Source organism: Pelmatolapia mariae, linkage group LG3_W (genome assembly GCF_036321145.2).
Source record: "Pelmatolapia mariae isolate MD_Pm_ZW linkage group LG3_W, Pm_UMD_F_2, whole genome shotgun sequence".
NCBI classification, from domain to species: Eukaryota; Metazoa; Chordata; class Actinopteri; order Cichliformes; family Cichlidae; genus Pelmatolapia; species Pelmatolapia mariae.
In genome coordinates, this window is record NC_086229.1 from 60,110,298 (window position 1) to 60,137,626 (window position 27,329).

A 27,329-nucleotide genomic window follows, 5' to 3' on the forward strand; every position below is an offset into this window, starting at 1 on the left:
TAACCTAACCAAGTAGTGTTTATAATATAAACATGAGGCATTGATTATACTGTACAGGACATGGACAGTTAGAGACGCAGTAGCCCTTCCTGTCAAACTTAAGGGCAGGTTTGCCTCAAGTATGCCTCCTGGGGCGGATGGGCAGCTGGCACATTGTAATCTGAAGTCTGCATGGTCACAGAAAATTGGCAGTCCTGTTTGTGTCCTTCTTGGGCCCAAGCAGACACTAGTGGACTTGTAGATTCAAAGTATAATCAAGGCTTAACCAAGTTTTTTTTTTCTTAATAAAAACACAAATAACATTAGTGTTTTTATGTTACCATAACTAGGACCTCAGTTTATGCTAACATAACCACAGACTGAAATGAAAGTAAAAGCGAGGGGGAAATTAACTAACTTGAAAACACAAAGGTCTCAAAATGCATTTCTTTTTCTCCCCGTTCTCACCAGCCACCATAGTCCCAAGATAGCGTGTCAGAGCATGATGCTAAAGGACATCATGCACATAACTGGGAGACACAGGATAAATTTGATAAAGCTGCATTATAAAACACGTTGGGATAACCACACGTAGTTTTTGCAGCACCACCAAACTTTTTACGCTCTAGTAGCTACCTGGTGGTCTGGTGAGCAGATTTCAACAAGAACTTGTTTGTGGGCTTTATTGTGTCAGAGAAACATCTCACATCCTCCCAGGCAGAGTTGGAGGCCCCCAATGTGTTGCTATACCTCGCTGTGCATCAGCCTGAGCAGGACAAAAGCGATGGCGCCGTGACAAACGATTCAACAAACTGGTGACCTGCTGCTTTCACATTGATTAATGCACACACACACACACACTTGTTCCCATGCTGTCTGCATGTTCTGAATGTTAATCACCATCCTTCATCCTGTTTGTCAGTCTGATGTTCAGCGTACTCTGTAGAACTGGAAAGGAATTTAAAATCCAACAAAATTGTTCTCTGATGTTCCACAAGGCTCCATTTCTGGACCTCTGCTTTTTCTTTCAAAGGAATACAAGTATTTTTTTCTAGACTGAAGTAGTTAGGCACTGTATGGGTATATATCAGCAAATATAAATTGTATTTATTAAAAACAATTTACTAGTGTTCCCTAAATGTTTACTTACATATGTAGTCCCTTGCTTATCATTAAAATTTTAATGTTTATTTTTGATTGCAAGTCTTTACTTATTGTCTATTCTCTTTGTTATGCTGTTATTATTACACATATGTATGTTTATATACATACGTGTGTGTTCTTTAATTGTAGAGAAGAAATCTGCTGTTCTTTAACAAAATGTAAAAAATGTCATATTATAGGAAAAATAAACAGCAAAACAGAAAAATTAAGTAAAATTAACTTTAAAAAAAGGCTATTTTTAACTTTTATAAGTAACTGAGTATAAATGAAGGGAACAGCTAATATAGCTTTCATATAAATTCTTATAATCTCATCCACTTTTACTGAAACATGTTTATTTGCTTATAATCTTTTGTCACTTTCAAAATAAATATGTTTTGTTAAACTATCTGAGGCTGAAAAACTTTAATTTGCTATTGACTTGGAGCATTTAATTGCATTTTTATTGTGCTCTCTTTTATAGTGTGGTAAACTATTCTGTTGTTATTGTGCTGCTACTTTATCGGCACACGTTCTTTGGCGGTTTCACTCCCTGCTGGTTTGGTTTTATTTTCATTCATCGCCACAGCAGAACAGTGAAGTCTCAGAAACATACCCAACAGCTTAAATTAAACCAAATTTGGGGTTTGTTTTTTTTGCCTGTATCTTGAACTGTATGATATATGCATAATATACTCTACATGCAAAATGACTGGAATCTGCTCTGGAGTCCTAGAACGTGCTTTTAAAACGAACGGCTGCTTTTAGGAACAAAGAAACACATGTTTGAGATTTCTGTCTTGTTGCTGTCGACACCTTTCGCTGCTCGGCTTCCTGTTACAAAGACAAGCTTGTTAACAAAACAGGCACACACACAAATGGCACAAGTTGTAAGCAGAAGGTTTGATAATAAAAATATCTTTAATCTCTTTAGTATCTACAAAAATCACTTTCTATACAGAATATTTTAAATACAAAGCAGAAAGCCAAAGAGTTAAACGTCTTCATCAAAAAATAGTAAATAAGTCTTAACATATTGCTTATAATCCTAATTTTCAGTCTATTTCAGATCTTTAATTACAAGAGTTTCATCATTTCAAAGTACTGGTAAGTTTCAAGTTTAAAGAAATCTTTCTAAAATGGACAAAAAAGCAACAGTGTGCCCTGTAAGTTGGGTATTTAATGAAAAAGTTACGTGATTTTGATGAAATCTATGTAGTTGTATAACAGCACACATGGTTCCTCAGTAAAGCTTCATGATACCAGTTTGACTAAAGTGCATCGATTACGAATAAGGCAGTGCTGGTAATTTGTACCAGTAAGAGAGAAAGCAAGAAAAAAAAATCAGTGGTGAGAGGCAGTGGTTCAAATATAATAACACAGAGAAAAGCTGTTAATAAGAAAAAAGCTACCATCGGAGTTTATGTTAAAAAGCTAATGCATAAACAAACATCAAATCACAAAGGTCACCCACTAACTTTAACTGGGTTTTTTTTTTCAGACTTTAAAAAGTCGGGAGCTGCTTCTGTTTCTTTTGGTTAATGTAAACCTGCTGAAATAAAGAAAAAAGGCCTCTGGTGTTCCACAAGGCTCAGTTATTGGATGTTTGTGTTTCGACTGGCACTCTAAAACGACTGGATAGCTAAATATGAAATATGGCACAGATAACAACAGCTGCCTAAATAAACAGGGACCTTTTCTCTCCAGAGACCGTTGTTATTTATTACATTTTGGTTTTCTTAAGTCATGCTACAATCCCTTGACTAGCAAAGAAATGTCAAATATGTGGGGAAAAAGACTTCATAGTTCAACTTCAAGATGTTTCTATAGATGCCCAAATTAAACCTTGAAGCAAAAATGTAGCCCTTATTTTAAGGAACACCATCACAGAACCTTCATTTTTGATAAATGAACGAGCAGTGATATAGTTAAATTATTAAAATAATCTGGGCTAAAAACGGTCTTACTGTTAATCTATCTGAGTTGGTTAGGATGGCACGTACCACTACTAAAAACGACCAGGTGAAGTCAGGAGGCTGAACAGGCCTCCTGATTCGCATCATTCGCTCCAGGTTTGAACCAAAAACTAGCTAAGGAAGTCTATATTGACATAAAAGCATGCAAATTGAGTAAACATGCCAGAAAATGAGCATCGATTGTTTGGAAATCTTTTCTGTACACGCTCATAAATCTTAGAGTCCATGTGTTTTGGGGAGGTGGTGTTGTTCTACAATGATGAAGGGTTTCTCCACACGATTACGACAAATGTTTCATGGGAAGCAATGTGGAGGGCAGATGTGAATCCAGAGTCTTGCTCCCTTCATCATTGAGATGTGAGCACATTTCCAGATTTACATGCAAAGTGGCGACACTAGCGGCTTGTAACTTCTTTGGTTTGGGGGTTTTATGGGAAGCGCCATTTCAAGCTCTGACTTTGACACCGTGCTCAGTCGTCCCTTAAATCCGAAAAAATGGCCAATTGATTTGAATTTTTCCCGTGTGACTTTGGCACAATTTATCCTCGTGCTGCTCTGCTCTCAATTCATGTCTGGAAGGATTTGTCTTGCTGTCATTTTTTATGGTTTTATTGTGCACCAAACTCTTTGAATGCCCGTTTACAGGACAACTGTTTATTTATTGTTTTAGGCAGGCTCTCTAATGTGGCTCCTTCTCTGTGTTTGCGATCATTCAGTCATGAAAATACTTTTATTTGTTTTACATTTCTGACTGTAAACTCAAACTCTCTAAAAAAAAGAGGTCAAAGTTCAGGGAACAGGGGCTGCAGAATTTCCCTGGAAAACCCCCAAAAACTTAAGAAATGTGAGTATGAAGATTTTGTGGAAAGGGGGATATGATTCAGAGGTGGAGGATTTTATGAGATTCGAGCCCCGACGGAAGCTGCTGAGTGACTGCGACTCCAAATTCAGTCTGTTTGCAATTATGACTAAAGCGGCTGGAAGGCAGAGAGTCAGTTTGGTGGAAGGAGACGTGCATTCCTGTGGAGCGGCGAACATCGGAGGAGCCGGGTCACGCCAAGGTGAACGAGACGGGGAGAACCAGGCGTCGTGCCCGTCGAGTGTCTCCTCTGATAGCTCACAGAAAAGACTTTGTTTACCCTGCGAGGGAAACCCAAACCAGCTCTCCTTGTTCCCTGGGAGGTCAGAGGTCAGGGCAAGTCAAGATTATGAGGCTGATGCGAACAATCGGCCTCCAAACATTTTCCTATATTGCCAACATCTGTGGCTCTGGGGTGAGAAACCTCTACTGTTTCACTATATCAGTCACCGAGTTTAAATCAAGTCCAATACAGCATGATGACGCTTTCACAACTTTTGACCCACACATTTGCATGAAAGTAAAATGCAAGAAAAAAAAAAGAGTTGTTGGCAGTTTAGCTGCCTTTCAGGTGATTCCACAGGGTTTTCCTCTTTGAACTTGAGATTCAAAATTAGTGCTGTCAGCGTTAATCTCATTAAAATGACGTTAACGCCATAACCGCATTAACGCGGCAAATCTCCGTTAGCGAGTTAGCGCGGATCGCCCCGTGTGTGGGGCTGCATGGCGTCAACGCATTAGCGTGGTTAGCTCATTAACGTGTTCGCAAATTGCAAATCAAATGCTCCAAGAACTGACATACAAGTGGGCCTCAATTTAACAGGTCAGTATTATCAGTCGTTACGACTCAAAAATGTAGTTCCTCTAACGTCCACTAGAGGCTGGCTCCAAAAGTAAGTCAGTAACTGAAACCCCAGTTTAGTTCACAGCAACTGAGCAGGGGTGACTTTTTTAATAAAATAAATAAATATTTAAATGAACTGCGACTCAGGACTGTGTTGACTGTACATGGCTGCTGTGCAGTTAATTGTCCATATTGGCTAACAAGTCTGTGGTCTAGTTGTGGTGAAAGAAATTTGAATATTTCATTAGCCTTTCAGCATTAATTAGCAGGTTTTATGTTCTCTGTACAGCCTATGGATGAAGAGTGCTCTGTAAACTTGCTTGTGGTAACACTTCACTACAAATATTGAAAACCCAAAAAACCAACAACATGGCAGTCTTTAAATGTTAGCATTTAGTAACCGTTAGCTACCAGTTAATCTGCGTGAGGTGTAAGCCATCACTGGTGATGATCCCAACCATGAAATTGTATTTGGAAAAAGGAAACACTTTTTCAATACACGAGGGAAAAATGTCAATGTCCTATTTGAATTTCAACATTATTCATTCTGACTGCACAGGGTTACAATCATCACCAATGATGACTTGGATTTCAGAGGATTAAGGCCCCGTGTAAACTTGTTTGGCTTAAATTTTATGGACGTGTATCCAGCTGAGTCCAGCTGTTTTTACGTGGTGCTCTGGATGTTTCCTTTAGATGATCTAAATCTGTGCCAGATCTCATGCGGGCTGTCGAATCTCAAATCATCAAAGTCTTAGAACATGTTCTGCTCAGCCACATCGGACTCACCTGAATATTTTGTGGTTTAAAGTTTGGGCATGTATATAAATTACAGATCCTGATTCTTTTTATGGTAAGAAAGGCTTTTACATTTCATGGTTTTTGAGTCATTCACATTCACACATTGCCTCAGATTTCAAAGTGTGAGAAAAACATGCTGGTAGTTGATCAGTGGACTATTTAAAAAAATATAAAGGTCTTGAACAGTACTTGGTATATGAAACTACAACTCTCACGGCAATCATTTTATATCCCCAAACTTGGAACTGTAACATTTTTAGGCCAATTGGAGATGGCTGAGCAGATGGCCCATGATGATTTGAGTTGCAGTGACCCACATGTTGTAAACATTGTGAAGCTCTAAATCTAATTTATATATAAAATGATCTTGTGCTCTTCAGGTTTCAGATGTGGACGTGATCTGGATCTATAAATGCTCCCTTTGTGTTTCTCTTGAGGTAAAAAGTCTCACTTTCCTCATGAACTCTTTTACATCTCCGTTTGCCTCCAGCTCTTTCTCTCTCCCTCTGTTCGACTCTCAGTCCACCAGAGACTTGAGGTCAGGCAGTCCTCTCAGCTTCAAGTCCAGCAGCATCTGACCGTAGGCTTTGCCCTGAGGAAAGACAGGAAATGTGAAAGTGTGCGTGCTTCCACCTTGGAGTCGTTGAGCTTTATGGCTGTGCGAGGTGTTAAAAGAGTTTCTTTGATGTGCAGCAGAGAGAAAAAGAAACTTTACCAATGCCTCTGATAAACAATGAGGGGGAAAGAAAAAGCAGAAACAAGGGAGGAGAAAAGCTTTGATGATAAAGGACACGACCTTAATTATGACGAGAGGTTTTCCCACCTTTTAGATGGCCTGGAGCTGCTCTGCTGTCTCTTTACCTTACACCAGGGTTGTCAGACTCATTTTAACCCATCGTTTGGTACCGGGCCGTGAGAGGTGAAGCTCGGGCTGAAATCTATGGTTTTCAGGGTTTTTATTATTAACTCGGTTTCCCTGGGTCTTATAGTTGTTATAGTTGTGTGTCTTATTTTGAAATAAATATTTATTCATTACCATAGCGACCAGAGAGCATGAAGGGGCAGAGGGGAGGATGTTGCAGGAAATTAAATATTGATTTTTGAACACAATTTCATGTCCCCACCATGAGAACGTCCCTGTACTGACTCGGGCTTGTACGCCTGATCGGCCCTAAAAACCTCTGGGTGCTGACTGGTTAAATTCAGAGGAGGCTACCCTTCCCTGAGCTTGGTTCTGATGGTGGTCATTTCCTTTGAAAAGTGGGTTCCTTCTCCCTACTGCTATCAAGTGTTGCTCATAGAGGATCTCCTGATTGACAAGGTTCTCTCTAATCAATGAATCTTGTTGACTGCTGCTGCGAATCGATACGATACAAATTATATTTAAAATAGTGGATCAAAATAGGAGCTAGAAATGGATCAGTGAGGTGGTTCAGATAATTTGAGGGGAATATTACATCTCTGATGAAGTCCAGAGAGAAAGAGAGAGCTAAAGTGGGATGAAGAAGGAAAAGCATTTGTTTTTAAAGTTTGACACTGCAGTTGAAACACAAACAACAGACTAAAGGAACACCTCAGGCCATGGATTTGCTCTTGTATATTTACAATACAGTCTCCAACAGTTTGGAGATGTTCTTATATGGATGAGGGGCAGCCAATCAAAACTGATTTGGCCTAAAGAGGGAGGAGCATAAAATGGATTCAGACAGAGGATGAACTGAAGGGTTGCGCTGAGTTCAAAATAATTCTTGTTTCTCACGCTGGACATGTGAGTCATACAAAGCTACTCTTTGAGCTTTTTAATAATTGGTGTATATCTCATGAGTGTTTTTTTTATTTTATTTTGTTAGTAAGTTAAAAAAATACAGGTTTCTTCACAGCCAACTGAATGACGATGCAGAAGAAAAGAGATTTCATGTTGTTCGGGTGAAGAAACGTGAGAACCGCGATGGTTTTCAGGTGCATACAGACTGAAATTAAGCTGTAGACCCACTTTGAACCAGCTGCCCCCTTTCTCGCCCATTACACGAGATCTGCAGAGGCTGAACTTTCTCATTAAATTTTTACAGGCAGCGAATGGCTGAAGAGGGAGAGGAGAGGTGGTGGAAGGTGGGGATATTTCTTTCTTTAAACCAACTGCTTCAGGGGTTCAGCTGAGGATCTGGTTCAGGTTAAAGTAGAAGGTTTAATGTCATTAAGTGCCCTCACAGATCCAGGAAGGGTCTGTATGAATAGATGTGTGTGTGTGTGTGGCCATGTGATACCTGGGGGTCACTGCGCAGAGAGGCCACTCCTCCACCTCCCAGCGAGCTCTGCAGGACAAAGTTAAGGCCGTGGATTCCCGGCAGAGTGTATCTGTGAATGACAAGGAAGAAAAAACTAACAAACCACACTCATAACCATGGTAACCAACACTTTAAAACCACACACGGTCAACCATATGTGTTAAAAACACACACACACACACACACTGGCACCATGTGCTGGTTTGGCAGTTTATTACACACATAAATGTACCACGCGGGCTTTTGATGTGCGAGCAGTTAAACGTGTGGTTTACTAGTAAAGTGTGTGTGTGCGTGCCTCTGTCTGTAAGCAGTTAACCGTGTGTGTGCATGTGTGTGTGAGTGTGTGGGTGTGTGTGCACGTGGCCTCCCGCTGGGTTGACGAGTGCCGGAGGTGCACTAATGAAGCGTCTGCGGCGGCAGGGAGGCGTTTCAGGGTGCGAGAGGAGACGCAGGTCAGCGAGCTTTATGGCCTCCATCTCTTCATTACGCTAATCGCTAACACGCCGCGCGCTGAGTCACCGCTCAAACATGTCCGCCGTGGCCCTATACATGCTCAGGTACAGCCACGCCCGCTAAGCTAGTGCTGCTCGTCTCGTCAAGGAAATTCAACAAGCTCCAACCAATCCAATGATAATAATTACAAAATATACAGTAAATATAATAATAAATAATTAGATACCAAAAACCTGCAGTTCCTCTAACCGCCACTTGGGGCTTGCTCCTAAATTGAGTCAATCCATAGAGCCATATTAAAAATGTCCAGATTTTAACACGGGAATCATCTTCATAACATCAGAGTTCAAATGGTGGCGACCGCAGCGTTAGCTTGATACCTCTTAGTTTAACTTCTGGTGAATAGCACCCTCTCTGGCCACAAGTGGTAACGACAGTAGATCAGAATAGCTACTTTCAGCTGCTCCTTTATTAACAACTTAATAGAAGATCCACAGCAGGCGTATCCACATGTTTGAGCTGGCAGATGTTTATTTGAGGCAGGATTTTGTTTTATTTGAGGTTTGAGGTTAACCCCAGGTTTTTTTTTCTCTACAAAGGTGGTGTTGCTTCTTACTGGATTACATCACCATGGCAACTTATGCTGCTAATCGAATGGGCTAACAGACAATTTTACAATAACTTTGCTGTTCTGTAAGTATTATTATATAAATTGGGACACCTATTTGTGCTTGTGGAGGTTGCAGGTAGACTGAGCATACATTAGAATTCTGTTCTGTATTTACTTTTTATTTGCGTTCCATTAAACATGATCGGGGCTGCAGCTGAAAGACAAAACTAAAATTGTCTTATGTAAATCTGAATTTTAGTTTAATTATGATCCATCAGATTCTCCCGTGTCTTAATAATACAGTTGTTATATTGATGAACTCCGTTAACTCACACGACTGGTTCTTTTCCCTGCTTTTCTTGCCTTCAAATTGCATAAACTTTATTAATATAACAGCTCTTTTTTTCAGCCATACGGCACCTTTAACACTAAACTACTGTACAGAGCTTTTCCTTCAAGGTCTTCAAGGTCAACTTCATGATTTACTGGAGGAAAAGTGACAAAAAAGATTTTCTATATCACGTCACATTTGACCTCTAACCTCTCTTTGAAGGTTAATAGGTTGATCTGAAGGTTAGAGTGATAATAATGTTATATAAAGCTATTTAGATCTATGTTCCTTACTGTCATTGTAGGCATATAAAGAATGATACATGTGGATTCTAAATATCATGCCACTTTTGACCTCTGACCTCTTTTTCAAGGTCAAATAAGTTCAAACTTTTACGTCTTTTATCTTTAAAACTGTGCTAAATATCTACTTTGTTTTTTTAAAATATTGACAACCTTTAGGAAATGATGCTGGTATTATGGGCATTGTAAATTTCACATCACAGTTTGCATCCAAATACGACGTCACATTTGACCTCTGACCTCATTTTTATATTTCACATCTGCCTTTCTTTCAAGTTGACCACAAAAACAGCTGTCATTCATTGCCTACAGTTTAGAATGTTTAAATACAAAATGTAAAAATCTATATTTGAATTCATGATTTCAGATGAGTTTTTACCCTGGTCACTCTGTATGTCACCGAGATGCATGTCTTCCTGCTTGTTTGAGCTGCTTGTTATACATTGGTTGTGTTTAACTTGACTTTTATCTGCTTTAACAAAGGAATGTCTCAGCTTTGGGGTAAACAGAGTGTATCTTATCTTACACAAATTGTGTCTGGTACTAATCTAACAGGCAGCAGATAAACTGTTTATAATCTTGCAGAAAACTCGTCTCTTTGTGAGGAGTAAATAAAAACACTGAACCTTGAGATTCTTCTGTTTGGAGACAACCTGGTCATCCACCACCTCCGGCTATCAAACACCAAAGCCCTGGTTTCTATTACGTCTCCTCTGCTGTGTCATTACAGGGTGATTACCTCGAGGAGGAGGGCTCTGACAGTAAGCTGTGTTCATGGTGTTGTATCTCAGTTTTAGTGGAAGTCGTGCTCCTGGTTTCCATCAGCCTGTTGTGGGCTTTTTTTCATGACTACAGCATGAGGGTTTCGGCCACAGCCATCCTTCAGTGTCTTCAGCACTCTGTTAAATCTTTGTCAGTGTGGTATTTGTGGGGTTTGAAAAAGGAGCCGAAGGCCTGGTGATGATGTTTTAAGTAGGATTTTAGATTTCCTCTTGTTATCCCGGCAGACACAACACAATGGACAGCTGTGGAGCATTAGCAAATCAAAAAGCAACTGATCGGAAAGGCACACAGCCCTTTGCACAGACTTTACCTAGCAACTGTTTTCATTTTCAACAAATCAGTACATTTTTAAATCTCCTTTCGTTTTGTTATTTTAAATCCTACACATTTAAAAGACTGACTTCCCTTAAAATTCTTCCTTTTAACAGGAAGAATCAGGCTCAGGGCCATCTGCCGCAACATCTTGTGGAAGAGAGTCAGAGATTAATAATAACTAATAATTAAAAGCAGAGAGGTGTATAAACACATAGTGAGTGAGAAAGGTGACTGAAGAAGAAATATTTATGCATCATGGGGAATCCCTCAGCAGCTTACGACTATTGAATCCTGAGGAAGGATTCAGGCAAGCTCTCCCTCCCATTCTACTGTTAAATACTCTAGGAACAACAAGTAAGCCTGCAGTGCGAGAGCGAAGTGCTCTAATGGGGTGATATGGTACTATAAGGTCATTAAGATAAGACGGAGCCTGATCATTCAGGAGATCATCCACCACTGTTGTCTTTCATGGACAACCAAACTAGATTTTGCCACTCCTAATATTGTAGCAACTTCTCTGGTGGGTTTTTTTCCCCTGTTTTTGCAAATTAATGATGACTTGTTTCACCTGCATGGGGAGCTCCTTTAACCATTTGTTGTCTGTTCACAGTAAAATCTTCCAAATGCAAGCACCACACCTCAAATCAACTCCAGGCCTTTTATCTTCTTAATGGATAATGACATAACGAAGGAATTACCCACAGCTACCCATGAAATAGCCTTCGAGCCAATTGTCCAATTACTTTTGATTCCTTTAAAAAGATGTGTTAAGGATGTTAAGGAGCTGAAACTTCTAAACCCTTCATCATCTGTAAATGTGGACACCCTCAAATGAATTGGAATGTTTCAGTAAACAGGTAAAAAAAAACAAAAACACAAAAGTTGCGTCAGTATCCAAATATAAATTGAATTAATTGTAGACGATATACTATGATGTATATTTTATCATTATTACCTCTTGAGCAAAAGCTGAACATCTGCACTTTAATCACATCTTGATATTTTAGTTATATTTACATGTTGGAAATAAAACTGTACTCTAGTCTACTGACTGAGTTAAAATAGTGGTGCACAGAGGCAAAAGTAAAAGAAAAATGTATAAGGACCTGAATGTATCTTTATTCCTCTGTGACTCTCACAACAAACACATTTTTCCCCTCCTGCTCACCGTGTGACAGCATTCTTCACTCCTGGCTTGATGAGGTGGGAGAAGTATTCCTCCACCACAGAAGAAGTCAGGTGTTTCTTCAGATAGGGGAAGTAGAGCGGATGGCGAGCTACGACTCCTACAGAGACAGAGATGCACAGATGTGGCGACTTTCATTTCTCAGGAATTAAAACAGTCACTCGTGTTTTGCTCATTAAAATAAAAAACAGGGCTTTATTATACTATGCCTGAACATTTCCAGCCAAAGAGTGCTTAGAGCAGTAAACTTTAAACAGTTACTGTAAACCTTCGTCTTTATAATTGGCCTCCTTTTCGTCTTTGCTTTGAACACTGAATGACGTCACTGACCCTTTGAAGACCATTTGAGTCTTGTTAAGGATTTTCTAAATAACTCTCTAAACAACGAATGGTATTTCCTCAAGGGCTCACTTGGAAGATTTTAATGGAGCACAAATAACATCTCCAACAATAACCTGTTGAACCTTCAAGGACTTCTCAATCAGACTCCAAACTGACCACACACACAGAGATTCCTGGCCTCTCATTGGCTGTAATTTTGAGACAGTCAGGACAGTCAGATTTGTGTGGTGAACTTGAGGTTAGACAGGATTTAATTTAGTTTGAATTAGTGTTGTATTTTTCTGAATATCATTCCTGAGGTTTATTTGTTCTCACCAATGTTAGCAGAGTCTCCTTTGTCGCCGCTCCTGGTGTACGCCAGCTCCTCCAGTCTGTAGCTGTGTGGTCCACTGGGCAGGTCTGGGCAAAGAACAAAAAATACAAAAATGCCTTCAAATTTCTTTCCTTGGCTTTTGATAAAACACAGAAACCAGCTCAACGTCAGCATTATCAGCAAGCACTCATTTGTCCTTATGCAGTCTGAGGACTAAACCTTCAAGTGACAATTAAAGAGCCTCAGGGGTAGCCCTCGACAAACCTTGGACCTCCCATGGACCTTTCAAATGCCTGCAAAGACCTTTGATATGTTTTAATGGCCTTAAATCCATTGTTGCTTATATGTATATTGAATGGTATTGTTATACAGGTCCTTCTCAAAAAATTAGCATATTGTGATAAAGTTCATTATTTCCTGTAATGTACTGATAAACATTAGACTTTCATATATTTTAGATTCATTACACACAACTGAAGTAGTTCAAGCCTTTCATTGTTTTAATATTGATGATTTTGGCATACATAACTCATGAAAACCCAAAATTCCTGTCTCAAAAAAATTAGCATATTTCATCCGACCAATAAAAGAAAAGTGTTTTTAATACAAAAAAAGTCAACCTTCAAATAATTATGTTCAGTTATGCACTCAATACTTGGTCGGGAATCCTTTTGCAGAAATGACTGCTTCAATGCGGCGTGGCATGGAGGCAATCAGCCTGTGGCACTGCTGAGGTGTTATGGAGGCCCAGGATGCTTCGATAGTGGCCTTAAGCTCATCCAGAGTGTTGGGTCTTGCATCTCTCAACTTTCTCTTCACAATATCCCACAGATTCTCTACGGGGTTCAGGTCAGGAGAGTTGGCAGGCCAATTGAGCACAGTAATACCATGGTCAGTAAACCATTTACCAGTGGTTTTGGCACTGTGAGCAGGTGCCAGGTCGTGCTGAAAAATGAAATCTTCATCTCCATAAAGCTTTTCAGCAGATGGAAGCATGAAGTGCTCCAAAATCTCCTGATAGCTAGCTGCATTGACCCTGCCCTTGATAAAACACAGTGGACCAACACCAGCAGCTGACATGGCACCCCAGACCATCACTGACTGTGGGTACTTGACACTGGACTTCAGGCATTTTGGCATTTCCCTCTCCCCAGTCTTCCTCCAGACTCTGGCACCTTGATGTCTGAATGACATGCAAAAGTTGCTTTCATCCGAAAAGAGTACTTTGGACCACTGAGCAACAGTCCAGTGCTGCTTCTCTGTAGCCCAGGTCAGGCACTTCTGCCGCTGTTTCTGGTTCAAAAGTGGCTTGACCTGGGGAATGCGGCACCTGTAGCCCATTTCCTGCACACGCCTGTACACGGTGGCTCTGGATGTTTCTACTCCAGACTCAGTCCACTTCTTCCGCAGGTCCCCCAAGGTCTGGAATCGGTCCTTCTCCACAATCTTCCTCAGGGTCCGGTCACCTCTTCTCTTTGTGCAGCATTTTCTGCCACACTTTTTCCTTCCCACAGACTTCCCACTGAGGTGCCTTGATACAGCACTCTGGGAACAGCCTATTCGTTCAGAAATTTCTTTCTGTGTCTTACCCTCTTGCTTGAGGGTGTCAATGATGGCCTTCTGGACAGCAGTCAGGTCGGCAGTCTTCCCCATGATTGCGGTTTTGAGTAATGAACCAGGCTGGGAGTTTTTAAAAGCCTCAGGAGTCTTTTGCAGGTGTTTAGAGTTAATTCGTTGATTCAGATGGTTAGGTTAATAGCTCATTTAGAGAACCTTTTCATGATATGCTAATTTTTTGAGACAGGAATTTTGGGTTTTCATGAGTTATGTATGCCAAAATCATCAATATTAAAACAATTACAGGCTTGAACTACTTCAGTTGTGTGTAATGAATCTAAAATATATGAAAATCTAATGTTTATCAGTACATTACAGGAAATAATGAACTTTATCACAATATGCTAATTTTTTGAGAAGGACCTGTATGTAGTTAAACATGACTGGAACCTTCTCATGGACAATGTATGTAACCACCAACACTGGTGGGTGTTTTTTTTTTTTTTGGTTCCAAGGAGCCAGACGTTTCTGTAACTGTTTATAAATGGTCTTGAACAGCAGTTCTCCAGGCTTTCTGAAGGTTTTTCAAAGTTTTGCACTTTGGTTTGCTTTGGCTGCTTTTTCATTCATTTTCAGTACAGTCCTTGTATGTTCATCAGCCTGTTGCAAAAAACAAAACAAACCTAATTTGTTCCAATTTATTTAGTTGATTCTATGAAAAATGCCAACAATAACACGGGTTGTAGACATAAAATAGTATTCTTGCAACAACAAGGTGACTTCCAAGTGCTATTCACTGAAAATCTAGCATTTCTTCATTTTTGCTTTGCATTTGTAAAAAAAGTCAAGGAAGCTGGACAAAAAAGAAGTGACAGACCTAAAAAACTAAATACAGCAGATAAACAGTATCAGAGAGTCATATCCTTTGAAAACAGTCCATTAAAGATCTGACACAGCACCTGAGAGTCATCTGGACCATCAGTTGATCAATCTACTGTTAACTGAAGCCTCATCAGAAATGGTCTCAGTGGAAGTGAGGCAGACATTTTTAAGGACGGAAAACAGGGAAAAAAGACTGTTTTATGCTAGAACTGGAATGGGTCCTATGAAGTGATGAATCCAAATTTGAAATTTTTGATTCAAATCACTTTCAGTATGTACAGATGAGATCAAGAGAGAGGTACAACAGTCTGTTGTACCTTTGTAACAGTGGAAAACACTGTGCAGCCTTTGTAATGGTTTGGGGCTGTAGTTCAGCCAGTGATGTTTGAGATCTTGTTAAAATTGATGGAACTATGAACGCAGAAATGTGCCACCAGATTCTGATTCACGTGCAATACTAGCTGGAAAGCATCTAATTGGTTACAACTTCACTTTTCAGCGTAACAATGATCCCAAACACACTGTCAATGGAGTAAAAGCATACCCTGGATAGAAAAACACACAGTAAAACATAATCAGTCATGGATTGTCAAGACCACAACATTACTGAAACAGTGTGACAGAGGACAGAATGAAAGGTGGCCAACATCCAAGAGTTTTGAACCTTCTTCAAGAAGGCTGGAGGATTTTTCCTGAAGACAACTTAAAGAAATGACAAGAAAGCTTGACTAAGAGAGCTCAGGCTGTGTTGAAGAATAAATTTGGTTATACCAAATATTGACTTTCAAGCTCATTAGAATTGTACAAACTCAGTTCTTGAACCTTGCCTAAAAGCTATGAACAGCTCCCACACTATTGAAGAACTTGTAAGGCCGTCTCAAGGACAGCTTTAAACTTCTAAACCAGAGGTGGGGAATTCCAGGCCTCGAGGGCCGGTGTCCTGCAGGTTTTACATATCACCCTGGGTCAACACACCTGAATCACATGATGAGTTCATTACCAGGCCTCTGGAGAACTTCAAGACATGTTGAGGAGGTAATTTAGCCATTTGAATCAGCTGTGATGGATCAAGGACACATCTAAAACCTGCAGGACACCGTCCCTCGAGGCCTGGAGTTGCCCACTCCTGCTCTAAACTCTCATTAATCATCCTAGTGCCTACATCTACAATATTACTACAACCACTCTGTAGCTGACAGAAACCAACAACTCTGACTCTGCTTTAGCTGTCCATGTTGCCACCAATGATTAAAAAAAAGGACTCTCAAAGATGAGTGTCAGGAACCTGTGGATAGTCTGCAGGACACTGGAAAGAATTATGTCTGCTGTTTTCAAGATCTGATGTTCAGCTATACAAACTGTACCTGGAACATTCAAAACACTATCCAGGCACTCTGTTAATTATGACCACGTACTTAAAATCACGTTAAACCCATGAAATATGATTTTGTCCAATCTTTAATTTGTGTTTACTAAAGTGACTTTGAAGTATTTTTTTCTGCCCACATGTTCTAATCAGTAATTAATAATAAGCAGATAAATTGCAACTAAACTCAGTCAGTGACTGATTTCTAAATGGAACCATATGAATAAATATTAAAACCAGAAACTGTCTTCTGGCTTTTCACTTGTTTTGGTCTTTGTAATTGGAGAGGCATTCCTCTTTTCAGTCAGGAATGTGTAAGAGTGTGTTTTTGTAAATAACGTTTCTCGGCTTCGGTTTGCATCTCGTCACAGCTTCGCACGAGTGTCCTAAATTCTGCTGTGATTGGTGTCCAAGGCCATGTGAGGGAAGCTCTGGTTGAAAGGGTGAAAGGATAAAAAGTGGCACAGCTTGTACTTCTTAGGAATCCCAGATTCAGGCAGCCTCACAAACACAGAGCAGCAATCCTGCATAGCTGAACTGTTTCTCACAACCTCGTGACTGATCTGAAAGTCTATTAACTTTTGCAGTTTGTTGAGGTTTTTTAATGAGATTTATTTTAAATACTTAAATCTTGATTGCGTTAAGTGGGCTTTGGTTTGTTAGTGTGGACTGGACTGTTTTGTGAATGTTGAAGCATTTTGAATGTTTATTGTTTTAGGGCCAACACAGGGTGACTCCTCTGGTTCCAAACAGAAGTGCAATGGTACAGAAATCTATGAGGGAAATACTGTACTGCTCACCTGATCTCTGTGAGCATCTAATGACTTTAAGGCCTAAGTCACTAGTGTCAAAATACAACCTGAACTTTATTTTGTAGATTATAATGCCCTACATCAAAATAGTTGATATTACCTAATTTCATCGTCACCAAGCTTAAAAAATGTCAAATCTAAATATTCACTCATGCACAGTTTTGTCCCAAAATGCTAATCTATTGTTTTCAATATGTGGTCCATTTATGTTTGTTGTTCTCGCTTCTTCAACACAATTATAAACTTTAATAGGTTTCTTTTAAGTGGACAGAACAAACAACTGGCACGGATGCAGAGAAATTGCCATTATACAGTCGGACACACTTTGGCTGTATAACGGCTGGCTTTTGAGTGGGCAGTGAAGAGCCTCCACTCATCTGCGTCATACTCACAACCCATTGCTTCACAAAGACCTTCAACGTCATCACAATAGACAAATTCATTATACGTGTCAAAGATCCATCTCCTGATGCTTTAAAAAGAAAATTTGGTCCCTGGAGCCAGGAGACCCGAGCAACTCAGCGCTTCCTTTGGAAGATCCCGATCTCATTGTTTAACTCTGGTTGAGTGAATAACAAAGAAGATGGATCTTCTAAGTCCTCATCACTAGAATGGTGTGCATATGGAGACAAAACATTGTGAGGCTCTGATTAATCAAGCCACTAAAAATGGGAGGTGGCGTGTCAGTGGTAGCCAGTCATTGCTGATGGCAGGTTAGACTGATAGATGATTTATTTTGGAACTGAATCTTGAAATACTGACTAAATAGAAGCTGTGGCTTGGACAACCAAGTGGCTCACCTGGCTGTCCAATTTCATACCAAAATAATCCTTTTTCAAAAGATCTGTTATGTTTTGTTGCTATTTTGTTGCTATTTGGATGACAACCCCCCCAAACCTTAGCCATTATTTACATATACAGAAAATATAATGCAGGGTGTTGTTATAATTCTATTACAGTAAAAAGATAACATAGATATATGCCAATCCTAACTCGGTGATTGGCATATAAACATTTGGAAGTCATTTGTACTCTTTAAAGGTCCAGATGATTCTAGTCATGATGCTTGGAGTTACACTTTTAAACAAACCATGGATTCTCCTCAAGGACTGGTTGAGCCCTCAAGGATCCCACTAACCTCAATGCCCATTCATCCTCGCCGCACTGGTTGCTTCATGCGTCAATGTGACAGCATCACACAGCCACTTTCTTTTGTCCATTTGTAATCTTTTGCAGAACTTATGTGGAAATCTCCCTCCATGAGTTTTGTTCTAACTGAGAATGCCTGTACAGGTGGACTTACTCACATAGTCTGGCCTCAGGATGGTTTGTTTTGAAAAAGCTGTGGCGAAGGTGGCAAACATGCCAGGTTGGAAACCATTCATGAGGGTGAGAACGGTGAGCATAAATGAGCCTTGGGAGTCTTAAGGCTGAATTTTCTCAGAAACAGACAGAAACAACTGTGGAAAAGGTCTAAACGCACTCACTGTTAAACTGGCCGGTCAGGGCAGAAAAATCTTACTCAAATTCGACATAAGATGACCTCAAAAAGTACCCTGAAGGACCTCTAAGCTCTCTCTCCTTGAACTTTTACATGGACTACTGGAATCTCTTTAAGGACTCAAACTATCAGTACAACCTCTTAAAGATAACCAAGGACTCTAAACATTCAACCATATTTTAATAATAAAGTAAATCAACCACTAAAACCAACAGGGAAGTCTGCTCTCTGATTGGCTGACAAGTGAATCAGATATTGTATTTTTTACAATACCTGATTCACTTGTTTGTGTACACCAGAGCTCACAATGCGTGATCATAACGTGTGGTTATCAGGTAACGATAACAAATACTGCTTCAGTTAACGGGTATAAGTAACCAAAAACTGGTATTAATCTCTCTGGTGCTGTAATTAAAGTGCATGTTTGTTTACCTGCATCAGGTACATCTTCTACTGAAGTAGGAGGGGCTTCATCCTGCACAGGTGTGTCTGGTTCCTCCTCTGACAGAGTCTCCACTAGCTCTCCACCGATGTGAATGTCCACCTGGACATCAAAACTTACAGATATAACGACTCTATCGACCCAATTTTTTTAATATACTGTGACTTTATTAAAAAACATTTATATTGTGTATTTAATTATTAGTAAAACCAGTTACATTATTATCTTTTATCTTTATATAACTGTACTGGACATAATATCAACAGATACATTTTTAAAGGTATTTATCTTTATAGTCACTTTATATAAAGGTTTTGTAATGTTAAAGCTTTATAACACAACCAATTTACAGCTTTTGTGAAACAGCTTTATATACATTAACTTTAGTATGTGTATCTTTTATATAGTCTTTACATTCTTCATTGTTTATATTCGACAGACTCAAGCTCAACATTATTTCCAGATAATGAGGCTTCTCTTTTAGCTTTAAGTCATCAAGTTACTTCTAAAAACAACTTCATCCTTTTATTTTTATAACTACACTCACCTTCAGCTGAGATTTGGGATGCAAGAAGAAAAATGGCTTTAGGACAGGAGACCTGGAAGCCACAAAAATGAAATAAACAACAGGAAACTTCACGTGACAGAGACAGATATCTTACATCATGGTGTATGGGGATGATTTTTTGGCTCCTTTTTCTCCACATGTAGGTAAAAAAACAAAAAGCAGAAATTGGAAAAACATTTTTTAAACTCACACTCTGGGTCGTCCGCCCACGATGCCGGTGAGTCCGGGAGCTATGAATGTGAAAAAAATGAGAGAAAAAGAAATGAAAAGCTGACAGTTTTAGAGACAGTTGTAGCAGGTGCAGCGTCTCCTTCCTGTCCTAATTCGAGTTCAGCAACACTGACAGTGTGAATCATCAGCCTCCCGGGAGTCACACAAAGTTCACACTGAACTGAACCTGCCACCATAAACAAAAACATCTTCTGCTTCACGAGGTCACGACCCTCCTTATCTGCAGGCGGGAGACTCCCGCTTCACAGAGGAAGGCCCATCCGTGGACCACTCACAGCACAGAGCTCAGCTGTGTGAGTCCAGCTAATGTAATAACACACTCATTACAACATTAAATAAGAACATGAAGCGTGACGGTTTAAGGGAATGTGGTTTACATGCACAGAATATTAATGATTCAGATTCAGCGCACTTACATAATTCTCCCTGAAAGTTGACAACTGTGCTGAGACTGCTGTTCAGTGGTCTTGGTTGTTATCACTGATAATTGGATATACTCTGACATACCTACATAATTCATTTGTTCAATTTCTTTCTGTTGAACAGCCTGTTTTCTCACCTCAAGTCTTTGCTCCATGTGTTCTCTTAGGATCATTTATCGTTTCAGATATTTTTCAGATAAACCCTTCTGACCGTGCCAACGTGAAATCCTGGACTTTCCTCTTATTTATGCTTTTCTTTGACTCAGTTTTGGACTGTTTTTAACTTTCTTTTCATAAAATGAGAATTCAAGGCTACCTGGTGTATTTCTCATTGTGACTATTTTATGATGCCTTCAAAATAATGTGCTTTGCTGAAGTAACCAACATTATTTAAAAATGTTTGTCACACCTTCCCAAGTACTGTTCCTGCTTAGCGAGTAGGTCGTGAGTCAAGTCAAGTCAAGTTGGTTTTATTGTCACTTCAACCATATACAGTTAGTACACAGTGAAACGAAACAACGTTCCTCCAGGACCAAGGTGCTGGAGGAGTGTTTGCTCATATGAAAATATGAACAACCGCAGCAATTTCCTGCAGAGCAAAGCAATCACAAGTGAAGCACCCTCTTTGCACCTGCCAGCGAACTCCATTAACCAACTGGTCTGTGTATCAATTTTGCTGGACAACAGTCTGTTGGTTGTTACAGTTTTCAACAAGTCTCACACACATACACGTCTCGTGAGCGATCCCACTCCACTATTCTTCGGCAGATCTCTCAAGCTTCTCCAGATGACGGCCTTCTGACCTTGGTCTTCAGTTCACCCCACAGATTTTCAGTGAGATTGAAGGCAGGGCTCTGTGGAGGTCAGTCAGAAACGTCCAGTTTGGTCTTCTGGAGTCATTTACCAGGAGAAGCATGTGTTTTGGGTCATTGGCGTGTTAGAAGACCGATCAACAACCCACACTTTCAAAATCTTCACATACACTTTTATCTTCATGGTTCCTTCCAGCGTGACACAATGAAGCATCCTCACAACATAACACTTGTGTCACTGCGCTTCACTGTACTTTGGACTGCACGCCTCTTCCTTCTTTCTCAAAACATAAGGAGCACCAGGTTAGTCTCATATGACCAGTTTACGCTCTTCCAGCAAGCCTAACATTTCTCCAGGTTCTTTTTTTCTTGGTCTTTAACCTCACTGGCTATTCCTGTGCAAAGTTCAAGTGACTGTCATCAGACAGCAGTTCCAGACTTGATTCTGTGTTCTGGGGTCTTCAGACAGTTTTCAGTTTTCTTTTCAGAGTCTTTCAAATCTTTTGCTTCCAACCCCTGCCAAGCTTGTTATGAGCGGTGTAGCTCTCACGCCAGTTCTTGAACACTTTGTATATCCATCTCCTGCTTTATGAGCATCAACAATTCTTTTTCTCAAGTCTATTATTTTAGCTTTTACTAGTGTTTTCAAAAGGGACTGCTTAAACCATTGCTGAGGCTCTTATATTATGTGCATATTGTAAGATAATCCTCAGTTTTAACTACAGATGGCACAATACCACTTTTTTAAGTCCGATACCAACATAAATTTGGATATCTGCTGATACCGATATGAATCCTATATAGTTCATTTTATAATCAACCAAACTGTTTTTTTTAAATATCTTGCTGCATCTTGTATAAGTCCATACTCAAGTTTTAAAAAACAAAACACTAAAACTATGCTGTTACTCCTGTATGCAAAAAATGCACTGCACCCAAAATATTTCATAGTTCAGGAATACAGACCAATCTAATAAACTTAACCTTCACCATCCTCCCTATTCTAGTATTCTAAACAGTACTTAGCAGAAATATTAAGCAACCTAACTAACAGGGTTGCAAACTCCCAGCAAAAATAATAAGAAACCATCCCCCACCCTCCACCTCACAATGCTTAATCGACGTAATCAACTTTAATTTAATGTATGTGTAAAAAAGAAAAATGAAAAAAAGAAAATGCACAGAAATCAATTATTTTTCTACTATAATTAAATAGATTCAACATCTTTCTTCAACAGAATTGCAGACTGCACAGATGGTACCTTCCCAAAGGAAAAAGTATTATAGCTTACTCGGGTATATATTAGACTTAATAGTTACTATATACAGTAATGGACTTCTATACATTTTACATCAGATTAAAACTTTGGGTGTAAGATTCAGATAATTATTTATTAAAAGCAAGACATTTTAAATGAGAATAAGAAAGAAAAGTATATCTTTGTGCCCCCCTTTCCCTGTTCATACCCTATCTGGCTCCCTGGCTAAACTTTGCTAGACCCGCTCCTGCACAGTTACCAGCCGTCAGCTACGTAGAAAAGAATCCTGGTGTAGAAAGTAATATTAAATAAATTCTAACAACAGCTTATCAAGCTTAAACGTGCTGCTGTTGTTCAGCAGCTGGTTTCCTCTTTCTGGTGCAAAGTGGGCCAAAAACAAAGAAGAGAGACGGACTCGCGACAGAAAAGCCGATCAGCTGATCACTGGTCAGTTTCATGACTGAAGTAGCAGCAGGAGAGGGAGGGAGAGAGAGGCAGTCGCTCCATATATCGGTTGTTAAGCTTAACGTGGGAATGCTTTACAAACATTCAGAGATGAACTTACACACTTGCTTTACTTCTCTCTGGGATAACTTTCTCAGAGATGAAATGCTGGGTTGGTAGCGAGGATTCAAATGCTCAACCAGACTGCAGAGAGGTCTCGCACACCACAGCCGCTCAATCACGTGACGCGTACTGCTCCGATGTGCTAAGGTTATGAGCTGAGTTACGCCATGTCGCAAGTTTGTGAGGTGCTTTTGTGATATTTAATGGATCGGATTACATTTTTTATTTCTCTCCGATATCCGATCCAGTAATTTAGGTCAGTATCGGACCGATAACGATACATAATATCGGATCGGTCCATCTCTAGTTTTAACTTTATTTAAAAAGCTTGGATGACAAAGTTAAAGCAAAGTCTTTGCACAGCAGTGGCAACAAAAAGTTTGTTTTTTCAGAGCCTCAAAAATATAGAAACAGTTGCTTTCTAAAGAAAAACAGCATGTTTAAAAATGTTATATTGAAAACACTTTCGGAGATTTTCAATAGCCGCACCAGTGGCATCAATTTTAAGCTCCTACATCACATGGTTCTCGAGTTATCGCATCAGGCCTTTACTGCTGAGGGGTAGGATGCATATGGGAGAACTTTGATGAAAGATAATCATGTTGTCCTTATGTAAGCAGCTGCTGCTACATGCTCAGATCAATTAACATAAAGTTTCTAACGATACGATCTCTATATTTTTCATGGTAAGACGTAATAAGGTCAGTAAGACAAGCAAAGAAATGTATCCCAGTTTTCTCAGGCCGCACTAGCAGTGAGAAAGAATACGGACTGTGTTTGAATTTGTAATTAAATATCAATCGATTTTACTCACAGTGGTAATCTTATCCATTAAACAAGCCTCCAGTGTGGATGCATTATTCACTACTGTATAGACAACTCTGTTCTCCTTCTAATAACCATGAAAAGACACTTATATAAGCAGCTGTTACCACATCCAAATGTCCTCAGATCTCATCATAAAGGTCCTTGCGTACTATGAACAAGTTTAGAGAGTTTAAAGAGGAGATAACGGGGTTAGTCGTACCCATGCCGGTCCCCGCAGGAGCCACTTCTCTGGAGAAAAGCTCCAGAGCTTCCTTCTGTTTGTGGTGGACGGCCAACCAGATCACAGCCTCCCGGGAGTCCTGAAAAAAGACAGGAAGCGTAAATGTAATGATCAATGGGAGTAGTCTGAGAGGTGAAAGTGGTGAAAGGAGTCAAAATAAGAGGCATGAAACAGGCTTTACTGCGACCCTTAACCTACTTGTGGTAAAGGAGATGTAAAGGTTGGATGTAGAACAGCGGGTTTGTGTCAAGATGAAGCGGGTGATAGAAGGGGGCATTTAGAGACTTGAAACAAGCTTAACTGTGACCCTTAACCCTTAGGAAGGGAAAGGATGCAGAGAAACAAAAGAAGGAAAACTAAGATGAAGTAAATCCATTGATCAGTAAACACTAAAAAAAAAAAAAAAAAAAAAAGGAGGGGGGGGGGGGGGGGGGGGGGTTGTACCAAAAGAAACAGAGAACACGTCCAGCAGCTTGTTCAGCTTCTGTTCTTGTGTGAGATCTTAACGGAGGCAAGCAGGTCTGCCGAGGCTCCTGGATCTGAGTCCACTCTGGGCTATGTACGCTTGGTCGTTTGGTACCAGACCGCGAGAGTTGAGGCTCGGGTGTGAAATTTATGGTTTTCCGGGTTTTTATCAGTTTTTATTGTTATTTTTTATCGTTTCTATCGTTGACTCCGTTTCCCTGGGTCTTTTCTTGTATTTTATGAATTAACCTTCTTTTTTTGGTACCAGTACTGGTTTTATTTTGTTGTATTTATTGGCGACATCTTAAAGGCCGGGCCATGAAAATATTGTTGGACATAAACCGGTCCGTGGTGCAAAAAAGGTTTGGGACCACTGATCTAAGATATTATTATTTCATTTTTTAAATATTTTTTTAAAAATGTGTCAAGTTAACATGAGAGTGATGGAGACTGACCCGCTGTTGGAGCCTCAAGTGGACATTAGAGGAACTGCAGCTTTTGGCATTTTGTTAGTCTGTTACCTTATAGCGAGCATTGGCACCGTATGTGTCTTCAGCTCCAAGGACCTGGATGTTAACCGAGCTGAAATCTTCCAGTCCCAACTGTTTAAACATCTTCTTTGTCCTAAACACACACACACACACACACAGCAGTTAATGTTTAAATCCACACAGTTCAGAGTACACTGAGCTGTGATTCTTGTTCCCACCGTTTGATGATGCTCTCTGCCGTTCTTCTGGCCTTCTTCGCTGCTCTCGGCCCGGTGACCGGACACACGGCGGTCGCCCTGAACCCCTCCATGTAAGTTGCACAAACCTGTAAGGAGGATGGTAAAGGTGACAGGACACAAACAATAAATTACAGTAAAATATTATTTAAAAAGTTGACCTGTGTGGCATTCGATATTCCACATTATCGACATATTATAGCGAAATAAGAATCAAATACAGTTTTTTTTTAACCTTGTAGTCATGTGATGGGGCGAAGCCCTGCGCCCCAGTTACTCTGACAGCTCCCCCCTCATCACCTGAAAACACACACAAACACAACTTCACAACATCAAAATGTCATGTGTTAATAAAACAATTTTTTAAAATGTAATTACTTTAATTGTATTAAAGTTGATTGTAAAATGGGAAAAATTAAAGAAATTAGATAAGTAAAACTTTAATAATTAAGAAAAACATACATTTACTAACATTTCTTAATTAAAAATTCTTTTTTGTTTCAGATTGTTCTTGGTTTTATAATTTTAATTTATTGTATTTTTGTTTAAAATATTTATTGCATTTTTTTTATTTTATTGCATTATATTAAAATTGTATCAATCTTTTAATTTCATGTCATTTAATTTTAGTTTGTTTAATTTTTATTTTTTTTATTAATCTCATTTAAAAATCTAATTGTTTAGATTTTATATAAAAAACTTTGTAAATTATTAAATTAAATGTAGTTTCATTTTAAATTTCTGCATTCTTTCTATTCTAGTTTCTTACTATTATTTCCCACATTTTCACAGCTGTGTTTTACATGCTTTTTTTTTTTTTTTTTGAAAGACATATATTACAAACATTTTAGAATTTCTCTCAGCATAGTCTTAAGATCACGGAGGAGAATTCAGGAGAAAAGCAGTTACTCTAGGAGAGCTGGAGAGCACCATAGAAGGCCCTTAACCCATCCAGGGAACTGGTATCTGCTGCTTTCTGCTTTGAGGAACAGAGCAACAAAATGACTTCCAGAAGGACACTGGTGTGAATGTCTCTGAACAAACAACCAGAAACAAACTTCATGAGTGTTGCCTGAGAACCTGACATCCTCTAGTTTGCCTGGTACTCAGTGTCCAACTTCGTGGAGCAAGGCTGGCATTTGCCATAAAATACCAGAATTGGCAGGTCCACCAATGGCCTCCTGTGCTTTCCACAGATGAGAGCAGGTTCACCTTGAGCACAATCATGGAGGCCGTTATGCTGCCTGTAACATCATTCAGGATGACAGGTTTGGTGGTGGGTCATTGATGGCCTGCATGGGGGCACACACACACTCTACAGGCTGGGCAATGGCACCCTGAGTGCCATTAGCTATCAGGCTGAAATCCTCGGACCCACTGTCAGACCCTACACTTGCACACTGGTGCACTGAGTCCTGGGTTCCTCCAGGTGCATGACAATGCCCAGTCTCATGTGGCAAGGGTATGCAGGCAGTTCCTGAAGGACGAAGGAACTGCATGCACATGGGGGCCATCAAACTACTGAATACCATTTTGAGTTGTTGCAATGAACAACAACTCTGGCAAAATGGGCTAAGCTGCCACATTATCGTACTTTGATTTCCAAGGCGCCCTTAAATTCAGCCCCCTGTAGTTTGATCATTTTCACTTTCATCAAATAGTTGATGTGGCATCTCTTCTTTCCTGACACATTTCCCAGTATAGATGTTGTTTATCTCGGTGAGAGTTGATGTGTTTTCAAGGGTTTCCTTTAATGTTTTCCAATTACTTCGTAGTTTTTCCATGCTTGACCTTTAAGCTGCTTTGTGTTTTATTAAACAGTTCATTGACCTCGCTGAACTTAAATATACAGACAGGAGGGAGACGCTTCTGCCTCTCATCCCCCATCTTTCAACACCGTCTTTCACCTCCTCATATCTCCCTCTGTACACTGAAAACATCACGCAGCACTTTGTTCACCCCTGTTTGAACCGGACTGCAGACTCACCACCGGTCCACTCTCCTGACTCCTTCATGTTAGAAAATAAACAGCCGATGAGGGCAGCGGGTCTTCGAGTGGTCAAACGGCTCTCGGGAGTTCAGCCGGAGCTCAATTAGACTGAAATATTTACATTTTTAGCAACAGTGAGAGCCAAAAGTTCATTT

General features: G+C 39.8%; 1 protein-coding gene across 1 annotated transcript in view; it reads right to left on the bottom strand.

The window, feature by feature from the left end:
- Positions 1-2,112: 2,112 nt before the first annotated feature.
- Positions 2,113-27,329, bottom strand: part of lratb.1 (lecithin retinol acyltransferase b, tandem duplicate 1) — a 34,978-nt gene continuing 9,761 nt past the window's right edge. Inside the window, exons 10-20 of the mRNA XM_063469717.1 lie at positions 25,420-25,484; positions 25,167-25,273; positions 24,979-25,081; positions 23,972-24,071; positions 19,844-19,883; positions 19,633-19,684; positions 19,076-19,187; positions 12,528-12,611; positions 11,853-11,970; positions 7,867-7,957; positions 2,113-6,194 (exon numbers count right to left, since the gene is read on the bottom strand). Coding sequence (XP_063325787.1) covers positions 6,120-6,194; positions 7,867-7,957; positions 11,853-11,970; positions 12,528-12,611; positions 19,076-19,187; positions 19,633-19,684; positions 19,844-19,883; positions 23,972-24,071; positions 24,979-25,081; positions 25,167-25,273; positions 25,420-25,484 — 947 coding nt within the window. The 3' untranslated portion in view covers positions 2,113-6,119. The remainder of the gene's footprint in view (positions 6,195-7,866; positions 7,958-11,852; positions 11,971-12,527; positions 12,612-19,075; positions 19,188-19,632; positions 19,685-19,843; positions 19,884-23,971; positions 24,072-24,978; positions 25,082-25,166; positions 25,274-25,419; positions 25,485-27,329) is intronic.